We start from the raw sequence: 25613 nt of genomic DNA on the forward strand, positions 1-25613 counted from the left end.
ACCTTACCGGTGTGTTCTTGATCCGCATTCCACCGTAACAGACGAATCACGTTGAAATGTCACTGCGCAGGTTGTAGCTTCATTCATAACGCATCTTAGTTCAATGACCTGAGATGAGCACTGAACAGATTCATCTTCTAACTGTAATCATCGTAAAGGAAAAAGTTTATATTTCGTTAACATAGATGGCGCTTCTGTCAAGGTTTGCGTGTGAGTTACACTTTACCTTATAAAGGAAATGATTTTAGGGCCTAATTCTATACAAGTTAGGAATTGTTATTATTATTTACTTGTTCTAGAATACTAATAATAAAAGCAACACACTCTTGCGATCAGTATCTTTGAAGTTAACGTTTATAGTATGATATACCGGAACTAATCAGCTATAGCAAAAACAATGACAGGCAAAACAATTTCAATTCGCATTTTTTTTTAAATAAAATTTGGACCACGCTTTTATGTGTACCTACTTATTAATATGTATATTTAATTTCACAAGTAGCCATGTCAAATATTATTTTAGAAAGACACACGTTACCTTCTTTTCAATATTACTGATAATATGTGTGAATTAATTTGAGTGAACTTATTTAGAATTCTGCATGTCGGCATTTTAAACATTCGCACACTTAGAAAAACTCATACTTACTAACAACTTTGAAAACGTACATGAGAAATGTTAGACCCAATATTTCAAACACAAACTCAATGAAAAAAATCTACAACGTTTTTACAAATAAACAAACAAACAGATTCTCCAAACTCGTGCGCAGGTCACGCGATGCCGCGACCCCATTCATCGGCGCATCAAATGTGAACGACCCGAGATGTTCGTATTACTCATCTATGCTAATCAACTGAATACATTAACCGTGGGAATCTTTATGATAATTTATTGAAGATGATTTTTTATTACTTGCTATGTTTATATTGATGTTATTTGATTGATTTATTATTCTGGTTTGATTTACTGTTGAAAATGTATGTCTATATTTAATTTAGCTGTCTCTTTTGTTATCTATACTAGAGAAGTTTTATTCCTTGTTTTTAAATGCCGAGGAGGGTTGACGTCAGGCAGACGGCTGGATGTAAAAACATTAGCTATATCCCCTTTAAAACATAAATAAAAAAACGCTGCTATTGGTAATATTCTTACGTAAATTTGAAAAGACCAAAAGCACATCGCCCTATCTGGGAATCAAACTCGAAACTTCGTGATCAGCAGTCACATACGCTAACAACTAGATAACAAAGACAGTATTTTTTCTTTTCTATAACTCTATAATTATCTGAGACACATTACTAACCTTTGAGAATAACACTTGTGTATTCTGAGTATTTAAGTAGTGTTTATGTGCTTTACCAGCTACTATGAATAACACTTTTAATACCAAAGGTCTATATTTTAAATGTCATTCAAATAAAATATAAAACAAGTAGGTAGCATTCTCACAAGGTGGATTAAATTATTGTTTATTTAAAAGTTAGTAGCTTTGAAGTGATTTTGTAAAATATACGTTTCAAACTTTTTTTGCACCACTTGACATAGGTTTTCAGCATACTGACCAATCTTTATCCATTAAGCTTATGATTCTGCTAATTTTCTAGCCAACCAATTGAACAACGTGCTGCAGCTCAAGGCTTAACCTCTGCCTCATTCGGGAGGAAGCACAAGCCCAGCAGTGGGCCAGTCACGGGTTGGAAAAAAAAGGATTGTTAAAATCATTCTTGGTGAAGTTGCTGTAAATATGACATAGCGAACTCAGGGCTTATAGAACATAACAATATTTTTTCAATATTAAAATTCCGCATACAACGAATTTCATAATTACTTAGACCTAAAGACAAATAACTACTATTTGCCGTTATTGTAACTTAGTATTGATTTTCTAGAACAAAAGATAGTAAACAGACCTTCAAGTAAATTGTTGCCTAGTCTAAAATACAGAACTTAATGGGCTAGGTAGTCTAATTTACAAAGCCTGTAATTTTATATTTAGCTCTGGGTTAGTAGTAAGTACTACTGTTGTAACAAGTGAAGGCCATGTTGGATTAAGTACACATTAAGTAGGCAAAGTAAAGAATCATCATTCATGCCGGTTGCTTGATTTACTAGCTTTCATACACGACTAAGTCTGCGAAAATTTCCTAGGATAAAAAGTATCCTACCTGTTAATCTAGGTACTAAGCTAATCGCGTACTGTTTGCTAGTTTTTACGTGAAAGAGTAACAATCACACAAATACCTATTCATACTCACAAAATGTCGCATTAATAAAATAAGTATGAAGTGGGATCAAAGCTCAGCAAAAATCTAATAAGTCTATTCTATCTATCCAAATGTTGATATATTATTATGTAAATTGATATCAAACAATTACTATAGCATTCGTAAGTCAGCTTATTCAAACAAATGAATGCGCAACACGAGTGCATAGGCGGTGACAAGCCATTCTCTGAACAGCAGCCACCATTTATACGCCTTCACCACGTCATAAAAGTACAAAACCTTTACATGTGTGTTATCATTACACTAGTAATATGATATCTCTGTATGCGTTAAACAAACTTCCGCACACGCACACTAATGAATATTATGTTTGCACCACTACATGCAAAGGTCACACGTCATCGTGATTTGCAAAAAACTGGAAGGCGGTCTGTCTTTGTTCGCTTTCTGTTGCAAGGTTCTATGTGTAGAGGCTGAAGAAAATAAATATTTGCAGTAAATTTTAAGTTTAGGAATCTTTGAAACATTGTAGAATTTGTAACGATATGCCAAAATTCTGTAACTGTAGCTTCTTCAATATTCAATTATTTATTTTTGTAGGTACTTGGAATAAAAATTGGAATAGACCTGCGGGGATATCATGTATTTCAGTTGAAAACTGATGGATTCTATTCTGCACATTGGTAGTTATCTAAAATAATGGTTAGTAACGTGTTATGTCAAAGCTGCAATGTATTGCTCAGTAACTATTAATTGACGTACACTACCTACTTGTCAACTGAGATACACAATAGGCATACTGTACCCAGCAGTGATGGCCAAGTTTCCTTGTACTTTTTTTTTACTTACAGATGAAATTCCCCTTCCTCAATCTATGTTAAATTTATTTAAATAATACAGAAATTCATTCAAACATTTCAAGGTCGATCTTTTTTCTTTCGATCAAATTTTATTGTGAGTAAATTTTAATCTAAATAAAATCTAGTAAAAAATAGATCACTAAATAGCAATAAATTCAATTAGACATTACGGAAATACGATTTAAAGTTCAAAATTAATGTTACTTTATTCCTTACAATTGTTTTGATCTAATTCTTAGTGTAGAATAAATTGATCAAAATACTGCTCTAAATTTTATAGCGCCATTAAAAATGTATTAGCATTTTAAAATTAGCGATATAAATAACTTGATTTGATTCATTGATGTTTTTATTATCGAGCTATATTTCATTGTCTGTGACTGCTTTACTATGTATAAACTATTAATTAATTAATTTGTAAAGGGCAGTGTTAGAGCAAGCCAGAACAAGTATTATTTTATGTTTAACGTTTTTATGCTTATAAGTTGTAGCCGCAATAGATAGACCGTATTATGCTTGTAAAGATAAATACTTTTGTTCATATGTTGATATACTATATTTTTATTCTTATTTGTTACTTAATAAATACAACTCGCACACTAAGAACTGCCCTTGTGTCGCGGGGACTTTTACAAATGTACAAACAACGGACACAATATACAACCAGACCCGAATTATTTGTTGATTCCACAAGTAATTGTTCCGTATGGGAATTGAACCCACGACCTCCTGACGCAATGGTAACAGCGTGGCGACCTAAGCCACTGCGCTACGGACGCAGTTGATAAAATTTTACTTTTATTTTTTAGAAGATAAATAATGAAAAACATATCAACTCTGACAAATTATATTATGAGCAAAAAACCTGCGTCCCTTAATTGAATTTTTCTCATTAATCTTCACTCAGACGTTTATACTGCTTCCTTATTTCTCTTGCCCTTGTTCATAACGATATCTTTCCCATTACAACCTTCGAACTTTTACAGCACTCGAGTTCACGCACCCGAACTTACACGAACATCTACGAAAATTACCGAAGCAGATATCTCTATATAAATATTTTTGAATACAGCTGTCAATAAAACAACTTCATCAATCATAGTAACATGTTAAATGATTTGTTTATATTTGATGTTACTTGTTTCAACATCCGAATACAAGCCACATATTATGTTAACAACCTAATTATACGCACTCACTTACATCATGTGAGACGAAATATAATTATGAAGATTCACTCACCTTTATGAGTGGTTTAAGTTAAAAGCTTTTGATTTTCTTGGCCCTAGGAGACTTCCTTGGGGTATGCCATATTTTTTAAAACTCGGGATTTAAATATTAGGTTCGCAAGAGATCGTAAACGTCGTTTAAAAATGCTTACCGCATTTTTGCTACACTTCACAAAAACTACTGAACAGATTTCAAAGGATTTTGGTTTTGATGGATTAACCCACTTTTTATTCCAGTTGAAGCAAAGTGGGCAAAGTTAATAAATACTTAAACTATTTTATTTTATAAGTATAAAAAATAATTCACGCGAAATTATTCTGGATTTTCCAGCTCGTGACATATTTTTTAAATGTCAGTCTGTTCCATACGATTTAAGTTTTCCTTTAAATCTGATTCATCTATCTCAGCTAGACAATCTTTATTTTCCTCGTTCATACCTACACTACCTACTCAAACTAAATCAGTCTTTGTCATTTTATATTTAGTTACGTCGTGACAATTCATTCGTAACATTTTTTCAGTGATGCTTGGTTTCCCGCTGGGCTGTCTATTTTGTCTAATATAACAAAAGGTCTCAGTCAAGGACGGTCATTACTCAATTCTGTTTAATCTTAGCTATTTTATTCTTAAACGCAGCTTAGATTATTTTAAATTTAATGCGTTTTTGTTGTAGGTTTTTGAACTGCCTACTAAGTATTGAATTATGTGTAGATATTTTGTTCAGTATTTAAGTAAATTATATGGTAGACTGGCTACGCTCAGATTAAGCCAATTTGCACCTTTTCAACAATAAAGAATTGTTTTAGAATATGATTTTTTTAATAGAAATAGACCTCTACGAAGTACAAAGTCACAAAATCACTGACTCTTTATATATTTTTTTGTCCATTGCTGTCCCACTGCAGGGTCTCCACCCAAACGAGGGAGCGGGGTTGGGCCTTGAAACCAACACGCTGGGCAAGTACGGGTCTGTTTAAATTTACGTTGCTAAATTTCGAGTATGCAGACCAGTCATCAATATCACAAAATTTTGCATCTTTAATCTTATCAAATCGAAACCTCATAACTTGCACCACAGTTATGCAACTATCGTCAGTTCAGAAACGTGCAGTACAGGGTTCAATGCCATGGTCGGTCACTTGAGGTCGCGTTACGTAAACCGTAATTGGCTTGAGCATCTTACAATGTGCTCGAAATAATTACGAGTTATATAACAACATGTAATGTTATGCTTCTTTGTAAACCTGTTTGGTAAGTTCTGTTAGCTACGCGTGTGGCGCAATGGATGTGGTCTGCGAATGTTGGAGTATGTGTAGTAGGTTTGATTTTTTCTTAGAACAATGTTTTTTGAGGGCCATAAATGTTTGTGAAGTGTTTTTGTCTGTGTTAATTGTATGTTTATCAATTTTGGATTATGCAATTACAATTACAACATCGACCTCAAAAAATATATCCTTCAATTTATTTTTTGAGTACAGACTAATGTCACTTCTTTAAAAAATATTTTCTTAATCTAAATAACATAACATCATGTCTCAAAGATTTTTATCTTTATTTTTGTTATGATACGCAAAAAAATATAGGCTGCTATTGTAATAAATAACAAAGAAAACGTGTATTAATGAGACATTAAAATGAGATCCAATATGTGACGGAATTTATGATATTTTTATGGAAAACCGTTAAACCTATGCTATACTGTGAGCGATCTGGAGGTTCTCCTCCAAATCGCTTTTTATAAATCGTTTAATAGAACAATAAATATTTTTGTTCTTGATGGCCAGCGTGATGGACTCAGGGCCCCCTCTCACCTCGTTAGGAGAGGATTCGATGTGACAGTTGTGTAGTTTGTTTTTTTACCAAAGTTTATTACCATTATACCAGATAAATGCATATTTTTCTGGTCACATTTGCAGCCACCTGCGTGGTAGACAGGTAGCATGGGCTGTCTTTGTTCTGCTGCACAATTTCCTACACTTGTTACTATTGTATCACTGTCATTCTGACATTGAACAAGACATAAAAAACACGCTAGAGGCGTGATAACATTTCCGTAATAAGTACAATATAATATAGCACCCTTGATAAATGTCCTCTTAGTTCGTCCTCGATTGCAGCGAACAGTTAAATTGAAATCAGACACCTGTGCAGGACAATTTTTAAAATATGCTCGCTAAATACTTATGTTTTATCCGACCCGGAATTCGGACCCAAGATCTCTTGCGCAGTAAGTAGTACACGATGCCACAGAGGCAGTCTATAGAAGTATTTATACACACATAAGTTTCTGAAGTAAATGTTTAAATTCATCCGCTTTTATTGTAAACGCTTTCCGCTCGCAGTACCGCCTAAACTCAATGGTAGTAATGGGCTATAGCCAGAATGCGGGCGTGCATTTACAAGGCCAACGATTATTGCTCATAATTCCGCATTGGATAAGTGAATTTCTGACATGTTATAAAAATGAGACGTCACACGTCTGTGGGTGTTCTAATACGTCTTACGAGCCGTTGAGAATGTTATTGAAGTAATTGTCTTTCCCAATAATAAACGATTCTATCTAGGTCTCATAACTCACAAATGGTTTTTTAATGTATGTGATTTTGACTTCCTCCGTGGCGCAGTGCGGTCGCCGCGCTACCGCCGCTACCGTTGCGTCGGGACGTCGTAGGTTCAATTATTTACCACAAATAATTGTTTAGAGTCCGGTTGTACTTCTGTCTGTTGTATATATGTTTGTAAAAATCCCCGTCCGCTCCCGACACAACAGCAAATCTTAGTGCGGTAGCTGTGTTTAAAAAATATGCACCTATCTGTAATAACTAGACTTTATAAGAAAAACCTTTTTCAAAGATTATGAAGGTAGGTCGGAGTAATTGAGTTATTTTTTATGGTATTATTCAATAGACGGAAATATGCTGCTTAAGGTAGCTCATAATATAATTTTACATATATGGCTAACAACTTGTCACCATACATTGTTGCCACGATACCCGTCACTTGACTTTTACTTTTAAGGTTCATGACAATAAAATACCATTACTTCTGCATCAGCAATGCCACTGTTATTAATGTGATATAATGTTATCACCCTAGAACTCAGTCATACCAAGATGACAGATTGACTTTCGACTTAGTTAATTATTAGAATTTTGGCATTCATTTATTTTATTTAAGTTTGCCTATGGTTAATTATGAAGAGTGTTTGTGTGTGTGTAATTTTATTCCATATTTATGTATGACTTTTCGGAGCTATGTGTGTATTAAAAAACAATAATGATCACCTGCTCTAAAAATGGTTGTACGAAAACATTGTGATGAAACCTTGCCTAAAAGATATACATAATTCTTGAGGGCATTCATAGTCCCCAACCCGCACTTGGCCAGTGTGATGGACTTAAGGCCTCACACCTCCTTCATTCGGATTGAGGCCGTTACCCAGCGGTGGGACAGTCAAAAATACCTACTGGTTAAAAAAATGCTATATGAAATACGGAATAATATCGGTTTGTCTTCAAACCCTTCTAACTTTATTACGAGCTAACCAGTTTGATATTCAACACTCGAATACCTTCTGCAACTGCAACCCGATATGTATTGCACAAACAGTATTAGTTTTCATATTATTTTATATATAAAATGAGGGAAAATTATCGAAGAATCACACTTCATCAGACAGTCGAAGAGAAACAAGAACAACCATGATTCAAAAGGTAATATGTATTTTTAATCATTTCGGTGAAGTTACAATAATATAATAGTCGTTTAATAGGAAAAACACTTTTAAATTTCGAAACATAAGCATTAGCATTTATTTCTCTCCGTTGCCATGGTGTCAATTAAGCTATATGACCTAAATTGGGAATCAGTAAAAAGTATTTTCTTTCCAAATTAAAAATTTTATTACAAAAAAAGAAATATCAACGCTACCAGTAAAACGGAGGTTAAAAATACTTTTACCTAACATTCCAATTTCTGTTTCACAGTTCGCAGTTCTTTCCTGCCTGGTATTATCCGCCTCCTGCATGCTTCTACACCAAGCACCGATTCCAGTGCTCCTCGGTCTTCAATACAATGACAATCCAAACTACAACTTCGCTTACGAAGTAAACGACGGTCATACGGGAGACATCAAGAGTCAGCACGAGACGAGGCGAGGGGACACCGTCCTTGGACAGTACTCCTTACTCCAGCCTGATGGTGTTCAAAGAACTGTTGACTATAGAGCAGATGACCACACAGGCTTCCAAGCTACAGTAAACAATGAAGGCAGGCAAACCAACGGACACGCAGCTAATATTAACATCAATAATGACGCAGTCACGAGGCATCCGTCTGCCAATTTGCCAAGTCTTGGAGCAGTTCAGTCCTATCAAACCTGGCCTACAGTCTCAGCCCCTCATCCAGCCCCAACTGCAGCGCCTTCACCAGTACCAGTAGCTATATCCAGGTCATCCTTCGTCCAGACTATTTCCCATGGACCAGTCCCCACTCCTCATAATGTTCATAACTTGTGGGCTTAATGAAATCTTCAAAGAACTCGGCAACGAAAACGGACTCCGACAATTTGCATTTATATTTTAAGTTGTACAATATTTTGCTTCGAATATCTATGAGTATGACTAAGTGATAATATAATTGGTGGCCAGATCCTGTTCACCTTGTCAATGCGGTCACTATTCAGAAGGAAATTGTCTGGAAATGTGCGACGGTGTTCTAAATGACATAACAAATTCTCTTTATTAGCAATATTATGTATCTTGTATTAATGTTTATGTATTGTATTTTTTTTTTACAGTGAAATTAAAACTTGCATTTTTATTTGTCGACTTGTTATTGAATACTTTGTATTCGGTTTCCAATGTGTTATTCAATTACATTTGAAGTTCAAGTTTAACATTATATGTCACAAATTAAATATGATATAGAAAGGCAACTCAAAGTGAAGTTTTGTCTGTTGAGTTAACAGTCGTTAGATAAAAGGCATTTTGGTGAAGTTAACAGCTTTGACACGAGGTTGTCCGCAAACCATGAGCACAAAAAGTTTATGGCTTAGCTATTAGTACCGGATTCGTTAAGAAGACGCCAATATTTCGATAATAAGGCATAATTAAGTACCAAAAAAGCGAATATTCGTTGAAATTTGGATGTTTTTCATCACAATTCTATCCGTTAAAAAATGTCGGTTAAACTATGGTACAAGAATACAGGGCATGCTTATCCGATACTGCCTACTCCGTGCTAAAATATAATAGGAAAATATCATAAACAACCTTCAACATTTCACGAAGTTTTGTTTTCACGAACCATAGTAGACCCTCAATACTAATAAGCAATCATTATGCTTATGTTATTGTTTCAAATTTTGGGCGAACTAAATATTTTTTGGTTCAAAAACGTTTATACTTGTTAACATTGCTTCCGCGTAATATTCGTTTATCCTTTAAGTGAACGAGAGCGTGAAGATAAGGAACTAAATAATGTTCAAAAATTTCCTTCAATTAAAAAAATATTTAATTAACGACACGACCTTTGATGTATTATAATTTAGAAGGTTTTTTTTGGTCAGTAAATCTAATAATTCATCCTAGTCTGTTATACATTGTAGGAAAACTTTTACACAGCTAGGCTAACTTACATAATATAATATTATTATATCATGTAGTACACGAGACAAATAAAAATCTCGTTTAAAAATAAATGTAAAAATGATATTATTTAAAACATATCAGCTCATATAAACCTAATACTACTTTCAATAAATACTAAAATACTAAATACTGTTATTGGTATCAGCTACTCACAGACCTGAGAGAATAACAAACTTTCGCTGCAGTGGATGAGACAAAAATTTTCAAAGTCGACGTATTTTGTATTCGGTTTTAAAACCATTTGTTGAATTCAGTCTTAAAATAGCCAACTAACACAAGTCATGTCGTAACATCAGATAAAACATACACAAATTAATTAGGAGCTGTTCAAAACTGAACTTTAGTAAGAATGCCTCATTATAATTTTAATCGTTCGGTTAACACAAAATGTTCGCACAGAATGTTGTAATGCATCTAGCTCGTTGTTCAATGCTTGCTTGCTTACCACTAAAGCGTTGTACTTGCACACCTATACTCGATTCGATGGAGTAAAAGTAATCGATAAAAGTAGGTAGTAAGTAAAGGAAATTATATTCTGCACTAAATAATTTTTATGTCATAGGTCTAATACCACAGTTAAGAACTAAAATCATAGAATTGTAACGCAAATTCCTACATTCTATTCATACAAACAAATCATGTAAAATTATTGGCAATAATAGTTCTTGCAGAATTCGTTATTTAGCGATTTTTTTATGTTTGCCAATTTCGATAGCATTTGAAGATAGCCTTCCTGAAAGTTTGTTTACATGTTGGTTAATTCCCTACTTTATAAAGAAAACCACATTATTTAGTATACACGTATTACTGGTCAAAATGCATAAATCAATAAAAATATATCAATAGCTGGTGTGAAGGTACTTCATTATTTTGAAACGAGGTTCTTAATTATGTGGATCACACAACTTATTTGTTTCTTGTGAGAACATAATCTTTGACACCTTTGCTCCGATGCCGCAGCGTGGCAACCAATATTGCGCCACGTGATGCCTCTACTTCTTGTCAAAACTTATATGTTAACCTAGCAACAGGTAGCAAAAATATACAGTCAATTATATTAGTGCTTCATAAATGCTGTCTGGAGTATGACCTATTTAAAATAAGTTATGAAACCCGGACCCACCTGTAGAAACTCCTTACTCCTACTTATAATTTTCAAACAAAAGACAAAGTGTTAAATACCTTTTTTTTGTCGGCCGTTGCGACAGCCAATTGGAGAGAATTTCTACAAAAAGGGCCAACTAAACAAAAAACTCTCTTTCTGCCCACTGGGTCGAAACAATAAACATAGACTAATGAAAGCCTGGATTTAAAATTATGCCTCATAAAAGTACCATGGCTATAAATGTAATGCATGGACGCATCTAGGTCAAATCTCCATCACACAGTTGGATATTTAACCAATGGATGCACTATTTCCAAAATAAATAAATATTGAAAAGAAAATCTTCTATTTACTAGCAAATCAATCGTCCGAATTCAATCTATTACCAAATTTATAATAACCACCGGTCAGTCACTACTTCCGCATAACTCGTTCAACGAAATTGTACTAAAAAACCCTCCACTGACCTTAGCTGCATGGCACTTACTTCCTATTATTAGTCCGGTACGTTTGTGCGGGAATAGTATATAAAGAGAATTGGTAACCCTGATTAATCATTCGCAGTTCACTGTGCAACAAACAATAACCTAACAAAAATGGCAGCTAAGGTTGGTTATATTTAATTTTTGTGGAGTGTTAAAGTTATGTGCTAGAAAATTTGTGACCATATTGTTTAAGTGGAAAATTCCCGTAAACAAAATATTTGTGTTGGAAAAGAATTCCGAGTGATTTATAATAACATATTCCTAATATGCTTATTTAACATAAAAATATTTACTTTACATTTATATCAATTTAAATCAAAAGAAAGTGTCGAAAGAGAACAAAAATGGCTCATGCCTAATTGAAATTACAATCTTATAAAGTGTCAAAAATATTAAGTAAAGTTCATGAGTTCATATTCAGTCATATTTACATATACTGATTACCTTTTTATTAATAGAACAGAAACCAAATTATAAGGTGAATATATAAAAAATACTAATCTCATTTTTCGTTTCCAGTTCGTGGTTGTTGCTCTTCTGGTGGCGGCTGCTCAGGGCAGCGCTATCCACGGTCACGGCGCTGACTACACCAGCTTCTCGTACGGCGTGTCGGACCCCCACACCGGTGACGTGAAGAGCCAGCACGAGACCCGCGTCGGCGACAGCGTGGTCGGCCAGTACTCGCTCTACGACTCTGACGGCACCAAGCGCACCGTCGACTATGCTGCTGATGCCCACAACGGCTTCAACGCTGTCGTGCGCAAGGACCCCGTGTACCACGCCGCTCCCGTCGCCGTCGCTCACGCCGCTCCCATCGTCGCCCACGCTGCCCCCGTGGTCGCCGCTCCCGTAGCCCACGCCTACGCCGCTCCTCTCGCCCACGGTTATGCCCACGGCTACGCCGCCCCTCTTGCCCACGGCTACGCCGCTCCCCTTGCCCACGGCTATGCTGCCCCTCTTGCCCACGGATACTCCCACGGTGTCGCTGCTTACGGCGCGGTCGCCGCTCCCCTCGCTCACGGTGCCGTCGCTTACGGTGCTCATGGCATCCACGGTGCTCATGGTCTCTATGGTGCCCATGTCTACTAAATAATCCTAAGATAATTTATTGTGAAACTCCAATGAACGAAGCTGTGATTAAATAAAATAGTTCGAAGTACCTAACTTATTACATTGTTTCTTTTGTCTAACTCCTCAAATACTGAATTACAATAATTTATAATTTGGATGAGGACGAGATAGTCCTTAATAAAGCAACTCAATATCATAATATTTGTCATCAAATCAGGTTAATGATATACAAAATATATGATAATTATATCATTATCCATTATAGTAGCCTTTACAGACTTTATCTTGTAATCATAGATTAAAAACTGTAAAGAATTTTGAACTTTAATCATTTATAGTTAGTTTTCCGATATTATGATCTTCCATCACACAAACGGAAGAAAGGCTTCATACTCATTGGAATAATTACCCACATGTAATTTTAGATTACCCAACAACTTTCTGAACAAAATGCTCAACAAATATAAAATATAACATTTGAACAAAATATGAATCATAATAATATCGCACAACTATGATGTGACATTTGAAAAACAAAAATTTAGCAGAAACAGTTTTCTTGCTTCTAAATGAAAATAATTCTTACTAATATAATTGTCAGAATAGCATGATTTTCGTCTCATACACATCAGTATATGAGAGGAAAAAAGACCAGCTATTAGCAATGAATTCAAGTATTAAATAAGAATCAAATGATACAATACAAATAAATCAATGACACCTGTCTTATATAAATCTAGATTTGTTTGAGGTATCATTTAATGTACCTACACACAAATAACTACCTAGTTTTAACTGCTTCAGTAATTCTGTTTTAGAACAATAAACTAGTTTTCCTTGAACGACCTAATTAACTGTCTACACTCGCAGTACTTACCAGTTTAGTAAAATTAGCTATTAGTGTAAATGTCAGTTCTAGGAAATAACATAAAATGTAACTGGTTCAAATGAAAATAGCAGAACATTAAGTACAACACGATTTTAGAACAGACCTAGTAAAATATTCTAGTAATATTTGAAACGCAAAACTTTAGTGAGACGGCTTGGTCACCTATCTGGAGGAAAAACGTGAGACAACCAATAACGGAAACCAGATGAATCTTTTGGGGGAGACCTTTGCCTAATTATGGGAAAGCTTTGGTTTGAAAAAAATATAAATGCAAAAGTTGATTAGGATTTCTGAATGAATTTTGATAAAATTAAGAGTATCCCAATAACAGAGCTCATTTAATAACAACTGTATTTTTTTCTCATGCATTTGGATGCTCTGCAGTTATACTCCGTGACGTATCATAGTTGTAATTAATATAAACGCCGCACTTACCCGTTAACAAAACAAACGTGTTATGATTGTGAAAACTTGAGTACAAAATGGAGAAAATTTCGCCGACGCGACGGACGAGACTGCTGGCTATAATCGCAGAAGTTTTAGGGTATATTTTTAGCTCTATATGTATGTAACCACAACTTGAATAGTAATCAAGCCATTTAAAGAAACACGCATAGCCCTATGTGGACGATTAACAGTTACTCTCTTTTTATCGCCTTAATCAATTAGTCACCTTTCTTATTCGCCTGAGGCATATTGGAACCGCTCCTATGACAATAGCTTAGGAGAGTGCGTAGTACACGGAATTCATACCAATCTATACTAATATCATAATTATATTTAAATTTCTCCTTTTTTCTCCTGAAATGGCTATTTGACTGGGTCAAAATGTTTCAAAAAAGGGTGTAACCTACTAGGTCTGAAAAGCACAACTAAAGTGGGACTACTGACATTTGCTAGGTATGCATAATTGCTGACAGTATTTGAATACAGTTAAGCAGTCAATGGTTTGAATCCAACTCATAGCGACGTTGGCCTAAAATTAAGTTTAACTAAAGTAAATAAGCCTATGACCAAATAAATATTGATCATCCCTGGTATGGACACATCATTATCTAAATCTACAAAGTTCTCCAAACACCACAAGAGACATGCGCACACATATAAAGACGATAACCAGGAAGGAAAGTAATGGGTTAGATTTTCCCACGAAATAACTATTCTCGTATACATACAAATAAATAATATTACCACTGGAACTTTTACAAAAATAAATCTTGCATAGTACGTAAACCCGAAAAAAACAGTTTCTAGGGATAGAAAAAAAAATGTTGCGTACAAATTTACCCTGACCCTCGGCACACAAGTTTCTGGCGTGGTGATTACCCATATCACTGCCACAGTCTATCGAATCTACTTCATACTAATATTTATTTGACAATATTTTAAAACCAAACCACAAATAAACAAACTTTGAGCATATATTTTACCTCAAACATTTATTTTTGAAATCATAATAATGTATTTTTATTGTTTATTAACATAATAATAATGAATTTTAATTATATTTAGAAACAAATTCCGTTCGTTTTTAGAGTGCGTGACCTTAGTTATGCGTACTTCCTATTGTAACTATATTAGTCCGGCTTCGTAATGTACGAGAATGGTATATAAAGAGAATTGGTAACCCTGATTAATCATTCGCAGTTCACTGTGCAACAAACAATAACCTATCAAAATGGCAGCTAAGGTTGGTTCTGTTTCATTACTGTGCAAAGAAAAAAGTGTGTGGAAAAAAGTGATGTGCTCTCGTTTTAGCACAAGTTTGAATTAAATAAAAATAAAATTTGTTCTATAAAAATGTCACAGTGAATTTTCATAATTTAATCTAAATGTATAATTTCCAGTTCGTGGTTGTTGCTCTTCTGGTGGCGGCTGCTCAGGGCAGCGCTATCCACGGTCACGGCGCTGACTACACCAGCTTTTCGTACGGCGTGTCGGACCCCCACACCGGTGACGTGAAGAGCCAGCACGAGACCCGCGTCGGCGACAGCGTGGTCGGCCAGTACTCGCTCTACGACTCTGACGGCACCAAGCGCACCGTCGACTATGCTGCTGATGCTCACAACGGCTTCAACGCTGTCGTGCGCAAGGACCCCGTGTACCACGCCGCTCCCGTCGCCGTCGCTCACGCCGCTCCCATCGTCGCCCACGCCGCCCCCGTGGTCGCCGCTCCCGTAGCCCACGCCTACGCCGCTCCCCTTGCCCACGGTTATGCCCACAACTACGCCGCTCCTCTTGCCCACGGTTATGCCCACGGCTACGCCGCTCCCCTTGCCCAAAGCTACGCCGCTCCCCTTGCCCACGGCTACTCCGCTCCTCTTGCCCACGGGTACTCCCACGGTGTCGCTGCTTACGGCGCGGTCGCCGCTCCCCTCGCTCATGGAGCTGTCGCTTACGGCGCTCACGGCATCCACGGTGCTCACGGTCTGTATGGCGCTCATCTGTACTGAACAACCTCTAGATAAATAAATGTATTTATTGTGCGACTCCAATGAATGATGCTGTGATGAAATAAAATTGTTACGAAGTACATGAAGTACTAAACTTATTCTGTGGTATAATTTTCTATCCTCAACTTTCCTATTGGTTGTGAATTTTAGTCATTGACCAATTTGAATCAACAATTAAACTTATTATTTCAGATATGTACAGAACATTTGGCCATGATGCCATAACGAGCGCTTACCGCGTACACAGAAAGACACACAAGAACAGACATTATTATAAAATTATGACATAAAGTGAACAATATACACCTATCAAATAAAAGTTCAATGGAATCTGTTGGCAACAACTTACAATGGGACGTTACCATGACGATATATTAGGGTAATGGGGTCAGCCTTCCTTACAATCTTCCTCAGTAAAATATACGTGATAGAAAAACCAGGATAGTTTGAACAAACGATTAGGAATCCACGAACAGCTTGGCCAATCTGCGCTTTGTAAAATCAAATTATTTATTTATTCAGTTAAATGCTGATACTTATGAAAGTCAATGATACAGAGAGTACCACCAGTTCGGAAGGAAGGACCAATGAAAAAATCTGGCAAGAAAATCATTGATGATATTAGGAGCTGCTACCAACACTTCCGAACACGTTTTGTTCATAATATAAAAAAAAAAGGTGCTTTACTTACACAATTGATGACATGTGATTCTTGGGTAGTCAATCATAGTCATAAGATTATTTTTACTGATATTTGTCAATAACAATGTGATGACGAGTATGACGACTACCAAGCTTTGTCGTCACATTTTTGCGCCTGGGGCAAATTGAAGGAGTTTTACAATACTTGCCTCTTGAGTACCAAGAACCTTGACACTGCTCACGCCTTACACATATCAACACGTCATAATTTACATTGGATTTCCCCTTAACTTAATTAAGTTGACCAATAATTATCCGCCTTTGTTTATATCAAGCTCTTCCGGAAGTAATTATAACATGATTCTATAGTATACAACAGCCAACATGATTACTGCCTACAATAATATTAAGGGTAAAAAAGTCTGAAAGATCAAAACACATACGCAATATGATGCTTGTTATACCCGAAGGTGTAGGCAAAAAAATGTTGATCCCATGTATCTAATATATCCTTATAATAGCCAAGTGAAACACGAATAAACATTTTCTATGGGATTCAAAGTCCTCAACCAGCACTTAGCCCGCAAGGTAAGATGAAAATCCAAGCTGCCTTTATTTTAGGATAAGAGCCTTGCCTAGGAGTGTAACAGCAATGAGTTATTATCAATATCATGGGATTCGGAAAGTCGGTCCCGGTTGTAGTCAATTAAGATAACAGTCGTTAAGCCATGTCAATCGCCTTTCGAGTGGCTTGAAATACTTTGACACTAGGTTGACCACTAGCCATAATATGATGGATGGGCGTCTGAAGCTGTCAAAGCTAATTGGAGCTACTGACATAGTGGCATAGTCAAATCTACAATTCAATAAATTGTGATTAAAAATGTCTATGCTAGTTCTTTGATTATGTCACCAACTGCAACATTTTAACAGCCTGTTATATTATACATGCTATCAAAATGACACCATTACTAAGCATGTAATTTCGACTTTAAATATCTAAATGATAGGGCCTTATTTTGATCATAACACGGATCAATATACAGCAGGTTTCCCAAACAGTTTCATTTACAATGTATTACACAGTTATGCTAATTCGATGGTTAAACTTAATTGAGATAACATTTGACATTATTATATTAGTGACAGGTTGATCTGATTATGTTAATTCTGATCGCAACTTTGTGGTACGCTAAAGTATTGATCAAAACAAGAAAAAAAGCGTTTTTGGTTCTAATTAATATACAACAGATAGAGAAAAAGAAATTTATAGAGTTTTTTTAGTTACTATTGACATAGCCCGTTACCTGCAACTGAATTTCAGGTAACCCAGGGTAAAATGAATATTCTTCTACTTTACGTATACTTTTATATAATAAACATGCTACACAAACATTTTAAATATTTGATTATTATCAAAGTTTATCTTTATTAGCAGAGATCTAATAGAGGCTGAGATCAAGAAATACAATACATTAATTAAATGATATACACATACAGTAACTAAAGCTTTTAGTTAGTTTGTTTTAACATCGAAAAACACCATCGATAGATTCGTTAATGCTTTAACTAACAAAATAAATAATATAATATTTTCTTGCCAAAACTCATTCTTTAAGTAAGTCTCTAAATATTTACAAAAACAATATATAACATTACTAATTGCTTCTTATTTTAATCAAAAATATAATTATTTAGAAAGTTTCGTCACAGTGAGTTGTAAATTCCATACATTTTTTAAACGCGTGACCTTAGTTACGTGTCTTACACTTCCTATCATAATTATATTATTAGTCCGGCTCAGTAATGTGCTAGAATGGTATATAAAGAGAATTGGTAACCCTGATTAATCATTCGCAGTTCACTGTGCAACAAACAATAACCTAACAAAAATGGCAGCTAAGGTTGGTTCTGTTTTATTATTGTGCAAAGAAAAAAGTGTTTCGTAAAAAGTGATGTGCTTTCTATTTTAATATATTTAAAGTGTTCAATTATTTAATCTAAATGAATAATTTCCAGTTCGTGGTTGTTGCTCTTCTGGTGGCGGCTGCTCAGGGCAGCGCTATCCACGGTCACGGCGCTGACTACACCAGCTTCTCGTACGGCGTGTCGGACCCCCACACCGGTGACGTGAAGAGCCAGCACGAGACCCGCGTCGGCGACAGCGTGGTCGGCCAGTACTCGCTCTACGACTCTGACGGCACCAAGCGCACCGTCGACTATGCTGCTGATGCCCACAACGGCTTCAACGCTATCGTGCGCAAGGACCCCGTGTACCACGCCGCTCCCGTCGCCGTCGCTCACGCCGCTCCCATCGTCGCCCACGCCGCCCCCGTGGTCGCCGCTCCCGTAGCCCAAGCCTACGCCGCTCCCCTCGCCCACGGTTATGCCCACAGCTACACCGCCCCTCTTGCCCACGGCTACGCCGCTCCCCTTGCCCACGGCTACTCTGCCCCCCTTGCCCACGGATACTCCCACGGTGTCGCTGCTTACGGCGCGGTCGCCGCTCCCCTCGCTCACGGAGCCGTCGCTTACGGCGCTCACGGCATCCACGGTGCTCACGGTCTGTACGGCGCTCATCTGTACTGAACAAACTCTAGATAAATAAATGTATTTATTGTGCTACTCCAATGAATGATGCTGTGATTAAATAAAATACTCATGAACTGTGAAATGTTAACCTAAATATTTTATTAAAATTACATAATATACCTACCTAGTGATACCAATTGAGAATAGTTAATTTCATAGTCCAGTCATACAAATATATGCCAGGCTACGATGTGTACTAAACTTTGCTAAAATTGTTTCACGAAATAAGTATAGCAAAAGAATGAACCATTTTTCCAAATTAAGAACTGTGAGTAAGTAAGTGAACACACCCATACAACGGACATAAAAATTCCATAAACGACTTGTAATGGGCATTTTACTCCAAAACGACTTAATCTTTGGATGATAATGGCTTGTACGCATACCCATGTCTTTTATTCTTATCATAAAATGATAATGGCCAAATTCGTGCCTACAAAATTCTAGATCTCCTTGGGAGTATATCAGTAATTTGTCTATTTGTAATCATATTTGGTTCTAAGAATTTAGTTTGGGCGCTTAGTGCTACCGTTATGAAAAGATCACTTGAAATTAAATGTTAATATCTTGATTTTATATATGAGATTAAGTTGTTACTTACTGCTCCTGGGTTTATAATTTTGACTGTTATCTTAACGAATATTCTACTGAGTCAACAGAAAATTAATTATTATACTTGTACTAGCAAAAGATGCATCCAAAATGCTCATGCTACATTTATAAATTGTTTTCGTTATTAATGTTGAAATTAATTTTATAATAGTCTGAAGCGTTCATTTATACAAATATTAGATGTCAACGAAAATTCGATATTGCGACGTCGTCAATGTGTCGTATTTGTATTTTATAAAAATGCGTTCGTGCCGTTTAAAAAAAACGTTTGATTTGACTGGTAGCAAAATATGTTATTTAAATGGCTGTGTTAAGTTTATAATTTTATATGAATGACGCTACTCTTGCGTCGTAAGAATTGATACTCAAGGAAAGGAAAAGTAATGTCTTTATTATTTTGTTTTTAAATGCTTTTAATTAATGCTTAATGCTATACATTTTTTGTGGATTATATTTTAACAGTATTGAAGTGAGAAATTACTTTTTACTAATACAACTAACGTTACTTGATTATTATCATATTGGCAAAGTTCTACAATTTTTATTTTGTTGGCTTATGTATATCTTTATGTAATTTCATTTAATTTGCACTACAAATATAAGGAGTCATAAAACAAATTTACAAAATATACAGATCGAAAAAAAAATATCTCATAATTTAGAGTTACTTTAACTGTATTTGATAAAGTTTATCGTCTAACTGTGCCTAGATTATTTAACCAGGAAGCCTAAATAAATACAAAAATTCTGTGTTTACAACAGAAAATATCGAGTCAGTAGGTCATCCATGTAACACCACAATCGAGTGGCAGGCTTTATGAAATACATACGGTTCGTAAATTTAATTATATCATTGTTACACAGTTACACCTTTGTTCTTTGTCGCCAATGAGAACCGCCTACCAGTGCCTACTGTTTCGTAACAGTAGGTAAGCATGTAGATTATGATTTTATAATTTTTATTTTTAATGCAATGTTATTAATATTTATATCGTTAGTCATTACCAACTGTCTTATTTTTAGGCATATTTTTAATATACTATGTGGTCGAATTAGTTTATTCGCTTAAGCACAAGATTCTCATTCCGAGTACTCTTAAAAAAACCATGTTACAATCGTGTAACCTTTACAAATTTTCAGAGATGAGGATAATTTAAAGCAGGTATTAAACTTCAGGCACGGAAATCAATAAAAATGTATAGTAGGGGAAGGTAGGTCAAATGAAATAAGAATATTATTGTTTTACAAACACATAATTTATTTGATATTCGATAACTAGATCACAGATAAGTTGCAGTCGTATTAAAATTACCAGGCGAGACCTGAGCCAATGCCAGCTCCGAACCCAGCTCCGTGGCCGGCGCCATAGCCTGCACCGTAACCGGCACCGTAGCCGCGGGCGCCGTATCCTCCGTAACCATGGGGATAAGCCTCACCACGGGTCAGACTGTTGTAACTGTGGGCTACACCATAAGGCCCAGCCACGCCATGACCGGCAACACCGTGGGGACCAGCTAGACCGTGAGCACCAGCAAGACCATGGCCAAGAGGACTGGCAAGTCCATGAGCCAAGGGACCACCGATGGCACCATGTTTACCATAGGCGCCGTATCCGCCATAAGCGCCACCGTAAGCTCCACCATAGGCACCGTTATAACCACCAGCGTAGGGACGGGGAGCATCATGGACAACAGAGTGAGAGAAGTGAGATACAGCAGGAACTCCTTGAGGACCGGACAGAGGGTTAACGTGTCTGTTGGTGCCAGCAAAGGGAGCGTATCCAGAGTGGCCGAAGTTACCAGCTAAATGGTTGGCATGAGGGTTGATGGCCCCGGGGTGGGCTAGAGCGCCTGGATGGGCGTGGGGTCCGAGAGCACCGGGGTGGGCAAGGGCACCGTGGTGACTGAGAGCTCCAGAGTGAGCCAAGGCACCAGAGTGGGCAAGAGCGCCGGGATGAGGGAGGGCACCGGGATGGGCGAGTGCACCGGGGTGAGGGAGAGCACCAGGGTGAGGAAGCGCACTAGGGTGAGGAAGCGCACCGGGATGAGGCAGAGCACCTGGGTGAGCGAGGGGGCCGTGATGGGCTAAAGCACCGGGATGAGCTAACGCACCATGGTGACCGAGAGCACCGGGATGGGGAAGTGCACCAGGATGGGAAAGAGCACCAGGATGGGGAAGGGCGCCGGGATGCGCAAGAGGACCATGGTGGGCAAGAGGGCTAGCAGGCGCAAGAGGTGCGTGAGGGCCAGGTCCAGCGGGTCCAACCGGGGCAGGGTGGGCGACAGGTCCGTGGGCAGGGTGAGCCAGAGGTCCATGTCCTATAGCACCTCCAGCCAAAGCTCCATGAGGTCCAGACGGATGTACACCAACAGCAGGTTCTTTGCGTACTACAGCGTTGAATCCAGTAGCGGCGTTAGCTTCATACTCTACTATCCTTTTAGTTCCATCGGATTCTAGGAGCGAGTATTTGCCTACGACGCTGTCACCAACACGTTTTTCATGTTGATCCTTCACATCACCGGTGTTGGGATCGGAGACGCCGTAAGAGAAGCTTGAGTAACCACCGCTGCCATACACTGATGCTACCAGCAGGGACAATACGATAAACTGTAACAAAGGAAAAATAATATTAGTTCAAATAAAAAATCAAGAGTCACTGAGTCTTTATTGATTGAATTGAGATTATTTTGTGTTGAAGACTAGATTCGTTGTTAAAACCCAGGTCGATATTTTGTTCTCTAGTTGTTTGTTTGAAGACATAGATGATGTCGATTGGTCTTTTTATTATTTTTAATTGTTTACCTTAGCTGCCATGATGTATTGTGTTCCTCTTCAGCTTTGGCTTGTGAATGATTTAACCCCGTCGTTTTCAAATATTTATATTCACACGGAGGCTCCGCATTGTAGTTTTGGGGGTCATAGTTTGAAATCATTGCGCTCACATCTGCTCAAGTGTTTCGAAAGAATCTCTTTCAGAGGTTAATTAGAATCTGAAATACCTATTATGTAAATTAATTTAGCTTAGAATGGTAACATTGGCCTCGTTGATGAATTAACAACATGTAAAGACGTCGATTAAAGTAATGTTTTGCATTAGATGATGACTACTGATATTGTACTTATGAGAGTTTAATATGAGAACGGTTTAAAACTACATGTGATATAATTGTAGGGGTTAAATGACAAGATGATATAATTACTACTCTGTTTCTATTGAAGCTAATGTTATTCAATTCCGTGCTGCAATTTAGTCGCTTTTTTTTAAAGTACAACGGTCGAATATGTTTGTCTTGTCGTTTGCAAAATAAATTTATTTTTCTTCTATAAAACTCTCCAGAGAGCAACGTGATTGATTAAACTACAAACAAAACTGAAAATACTCTAGACAAAAAAAAAATGAAAAGAGCATAAAATTATGATTTTATATTGTGCTCATGCATAACAAAATAACTTTATCAAGATTGCCCTTTCTGCAACAGTTACTCTTTAATCCTTTTCTTTATTTTCTGGAAATCACAGTTCAGATTTAATTTTCATACAAATGTTAAAACTTAAAGGATTTTGCTTCTTTTACTCTTTTGAAGCACTAAACTACGTGCATCGTAACAAAATTGTCAAAGCTTTGTTGATTGTTTTAACATTGTTTTGGGTGTCAGCTTACAAAATAGAAGTACCCTTATACGATTTGATTATCGTCTTAAAAACAAACATGCGACGGATTCATTCACATTTTCAAAATAACAATAGAGCATTCATATGTCAACAAAACATATAAATACTCGTCAATGTTTTTTATCAGTAAGTTTTCTCATGCGGTCAAATATTACAAAATTAGACTCACACGATAATCTGATACTATCTACACATTACTACATAGAACAAAATATTCTTCATTATCTAGTAATAGCTTTAATATCTTCAGGCATCATCAAAATTAAGTAGGCGTGTTTATCGTACGTCAAAAGTAACTAATCTCATACATTTCCGGCCATATTACGATTACATGCATTCATTAATATAATGAAGAACACCTATATAAAGGCATGTAATAACTACACACATCAGTATCGTGTAAACAATACGAAAAAATGTTCTCAAAGGTAATTGAGTAAACTCAAAACGACAAAGAACAATCTGGTTGTTAATTCAAAAAATTTCAATACTTGGGAAAATGTTGTTTTTGATTCTTGTGCCTTGTTTCCCAATATTGCAAGAAGTGTTTAAAACTGATGAGAACGGCCTCTCTCAGTTTAGTTTCATTTTGTTTGTGAACTGTGATGGTTTGGAAATAAGAAAAATATTAAAAATCATATTAATGTTCCTGCCCTTTTACGAAATATGGAATTTCAGTTCGTTCTTTGATCTCTCTGCAGAACATATTTGTATTTTCTTTAATCTTATAACCGCGGTTCTTCTTGTGTTATTGAAATGACTTTGCTCTTTATGAACGAAATTGTTATTGGTTTCGTTACATTTTACCTTAAAAGTTCTAGAAATTTTATTGATTTAAATTGTTATTTTTTTAATATTGTTTATTAACAAAGGTATCTCAATAATTGCGATACACAAAATAAATGTTAGCATGTCATTTTTGTCATAACTAAATACGTAGACCAGTTTTGTTCTAGTTTTTATAAAAATATCAAAGCTTGCAATTGATACCGTAAACTTAAACTTAAAAAACAATCAAATTTATTTATATCATAACTTAGTTCGTTAACTTCACATATTATTCCTATTAGATATTATTATACTACGCTTACAAACTTTTTTTTACTTTTTTTACAGTTTGCGGTCATCACCCTGCTAGTTGCAGTAACTCACTGCAGCGCATCAGGAGGTATCTCTAGCTTCTCTTACGGAGTATCAGACCCAACCACCGGTGACATCAAAGACCAACTACACGAAAAGCGAGTTGGGGACAGCGTAGTTGGACAATACTCTCTCTTAGAAGCTGATGGGACTAAACGCATTGTGGAATACTCTGCGCATCCTCAGACTGGATTTAACGCCATTGTGAAAAAAGACCCAGCTTTAGGAGTCCATCATTCTAGTTTTGGATACAATGGATCACCTCTTGGTTCCGGCTTAGGATATGCCGGAAATTCTCTGGCTTATGGAGGTTTGAATGCATGGAGCCCATCTGGCAGTGCAGCTTATCCTGGTTATACCAATGGAGCATACGGATCTTATGGCGGATACGGTGCTGGCTGGAATCAAAACTATGGCTTAAATAGGGCCTACAGTGCTGGTCTCAACGGCTGGACTCAACCAGGTGTTGGTGGTTATGGAGCCCTGAATAATGGCTGGACCCAGAACATTGGTGCAGCAGGGTATAGCGGTTTGAGCAACGGCTGGAACAAGAATTACGCTTCTGGAGCGTATTCTAACAACGGATGGCCTCAAAACTATGGTGGTTACGGATCTTATGGAGGCTATGGTAATCCTCTTGCCAATAGCTATGGTTCTCGTGGTGTAGCCGTCAGCTACAGCAACCGTAACTCCGGATGGTAAATCCTAAAGCTTCGATAAGTTCATTGACCTGACCTCGGCCTTGTTATACGGCATCGATTACTGCTAATGTTTGTATGACTGAATTGTCTGACAAAGAATCAAACCAAAAATTGATCGTAAGATCTCAAAAATATTTATAAACGAAACTCGACTCGAATTTACGAAATGTGATAAAAGAAAAAACGAAAATACAATGCATGATATAATAATAAAATTATATTGATGGAAGTATTAGTGTTTTATTTTGCAATACGCATCCTTTAGAAGTTTACACACCGTT

At 36.6% G+C, this 25613-nt stretch overlaps 6 protein-coding genes across 6 annotated transcripts; 5 read left to right on the forward strand and 1 right to left on the reverse strand.

The window, feature by feature from the left end:
* Positions 1-7896: 7896 nt before the first annotated feature.
* LOC142987673 (uncharacterized) lies at positions 7897-9140 on the forward strand. Its single transcript, XM_076136597.1, has 2 exons — positions 7897-8032; positions 8306-9140. Exons 1-2 carry the CDS (start codon positions 8021-8023, stop codon positions 8840-8842), a joined length of 549 nt encoding a protein of 182 aa, XP_075992712.1. The 5' UTR covers positions 7897-8020; the 3' UTR covers positions 8843-9140.
* A 2415-nt stretch (positions 9141-11555) lies between these two features.
* On the forward strand, positions 11556-12728 carry LOC142987672 (uncharacterized). The gene is made up of 2 exons (XM_076136596.1): positions 11556-11683; positions 12080-12728. Exons 1-2 carry the CDS (start codon positions 11672-11674, stop codon positions 12647-12649), a joined length of 582 nt encoding a protein of 193 aa, XP_075992711.1. The 5' UTR covers positions 11556-11671; the 3' UTR covers positions 12650-12728.
* Positions 12729-15141: 2413 nt separating this feature from the next.
* Positions 15142-16071, forward strand: LOC142987670 (uncharacterized). The gene is made up of 2 exons (XM_076136594.1): positions 15142-15210; positions 15368-16071. The coding sequence occupies exons 1-2, from the start codon at positions 15199-15201 to the stop codon at positions 15971-15973; spliced, it is 618 nt and encodes a 205-aa protein (XP_075992709.1). The 5' UTR covers positions 15142-15198; the 3' UTR covers positions 15974-16071.
* Positions 16072-18434: 2363 nt separating this feature from the next.
* On the forward strand, positions 18435-19295 carry LOC142987671 (uncharacterized). Its single transcript, XM_076136595.1, has 2 exons — positions 18435-18519; positions 18635-19295. The coding sequence occupies exons 1-2, from the start codon at positions 18508-18510 to the stop codon at positions 19202-19204; spliced, it is 582 nt and encodes a 193-aa protein (XP_075992710.1). The 5' UTR covers positions 18435-18507; the 3' UTR covers positions 19205-19295.
* Positions 19296-21059: 1764 nt separating this feature from the next.
* LOC142987664 (uncharacterized) lies at positions 21060-22675 on the reverse strand. The gene is made up of 2 exons (XM_076136588.1): positions 22622-22675; positions 21060-22426 (listed from the first exon to the last, which is right to left on the reverse strand). The coding sequence occupies exons 1-2, from the start codon at positions 22631-22633 to the stop codon at positions 21128-21130; spliced, it is 1311 nt and encodes a 436-aa protein (XP_075992703.1). The 5' UTR covers positions 22634-22675; the 3' UTR covers positions 21060-21127.
* A 1213-nt stretch (positions 22676-23888) lies between these two features.
* LOC142987667 (uncharacterized) lies at positions 23889-25541 on the forward strand. Its single transcript, XM_076136590.1, has 2 exons — positions 23889-23919; positions 24608-25541. The coding sequence occupies exons 1-2, from the start codon at positions 23908-23910 to the stop codon at positions 25331-25333; spliced, it is 738 nt and encodes a 245-aa protein (XP_075992705.1). The 5' UTR covers positions 23889-23907; the 3' UTR covers positions 25334-25541.
* Positions 25542-25613: the final 72 nt, after the last annotated feature.

Source organism: Anticarsia gemmatalis, chromosome 3 (genome assembly GCF_050436995.1).
Source record: "Anticarsia gemmatalis isolate Benzon Research Colony breed Stoneville strain chromosome 3, ilAntGemm2 primary, whole genome shotgun sequence".
NCBI lineage: Eukaryota > Metazoa > Arthropoda > Insecta > Lepidoptera > Erebidae > Anticarsia > Anticarsia gemmatalis.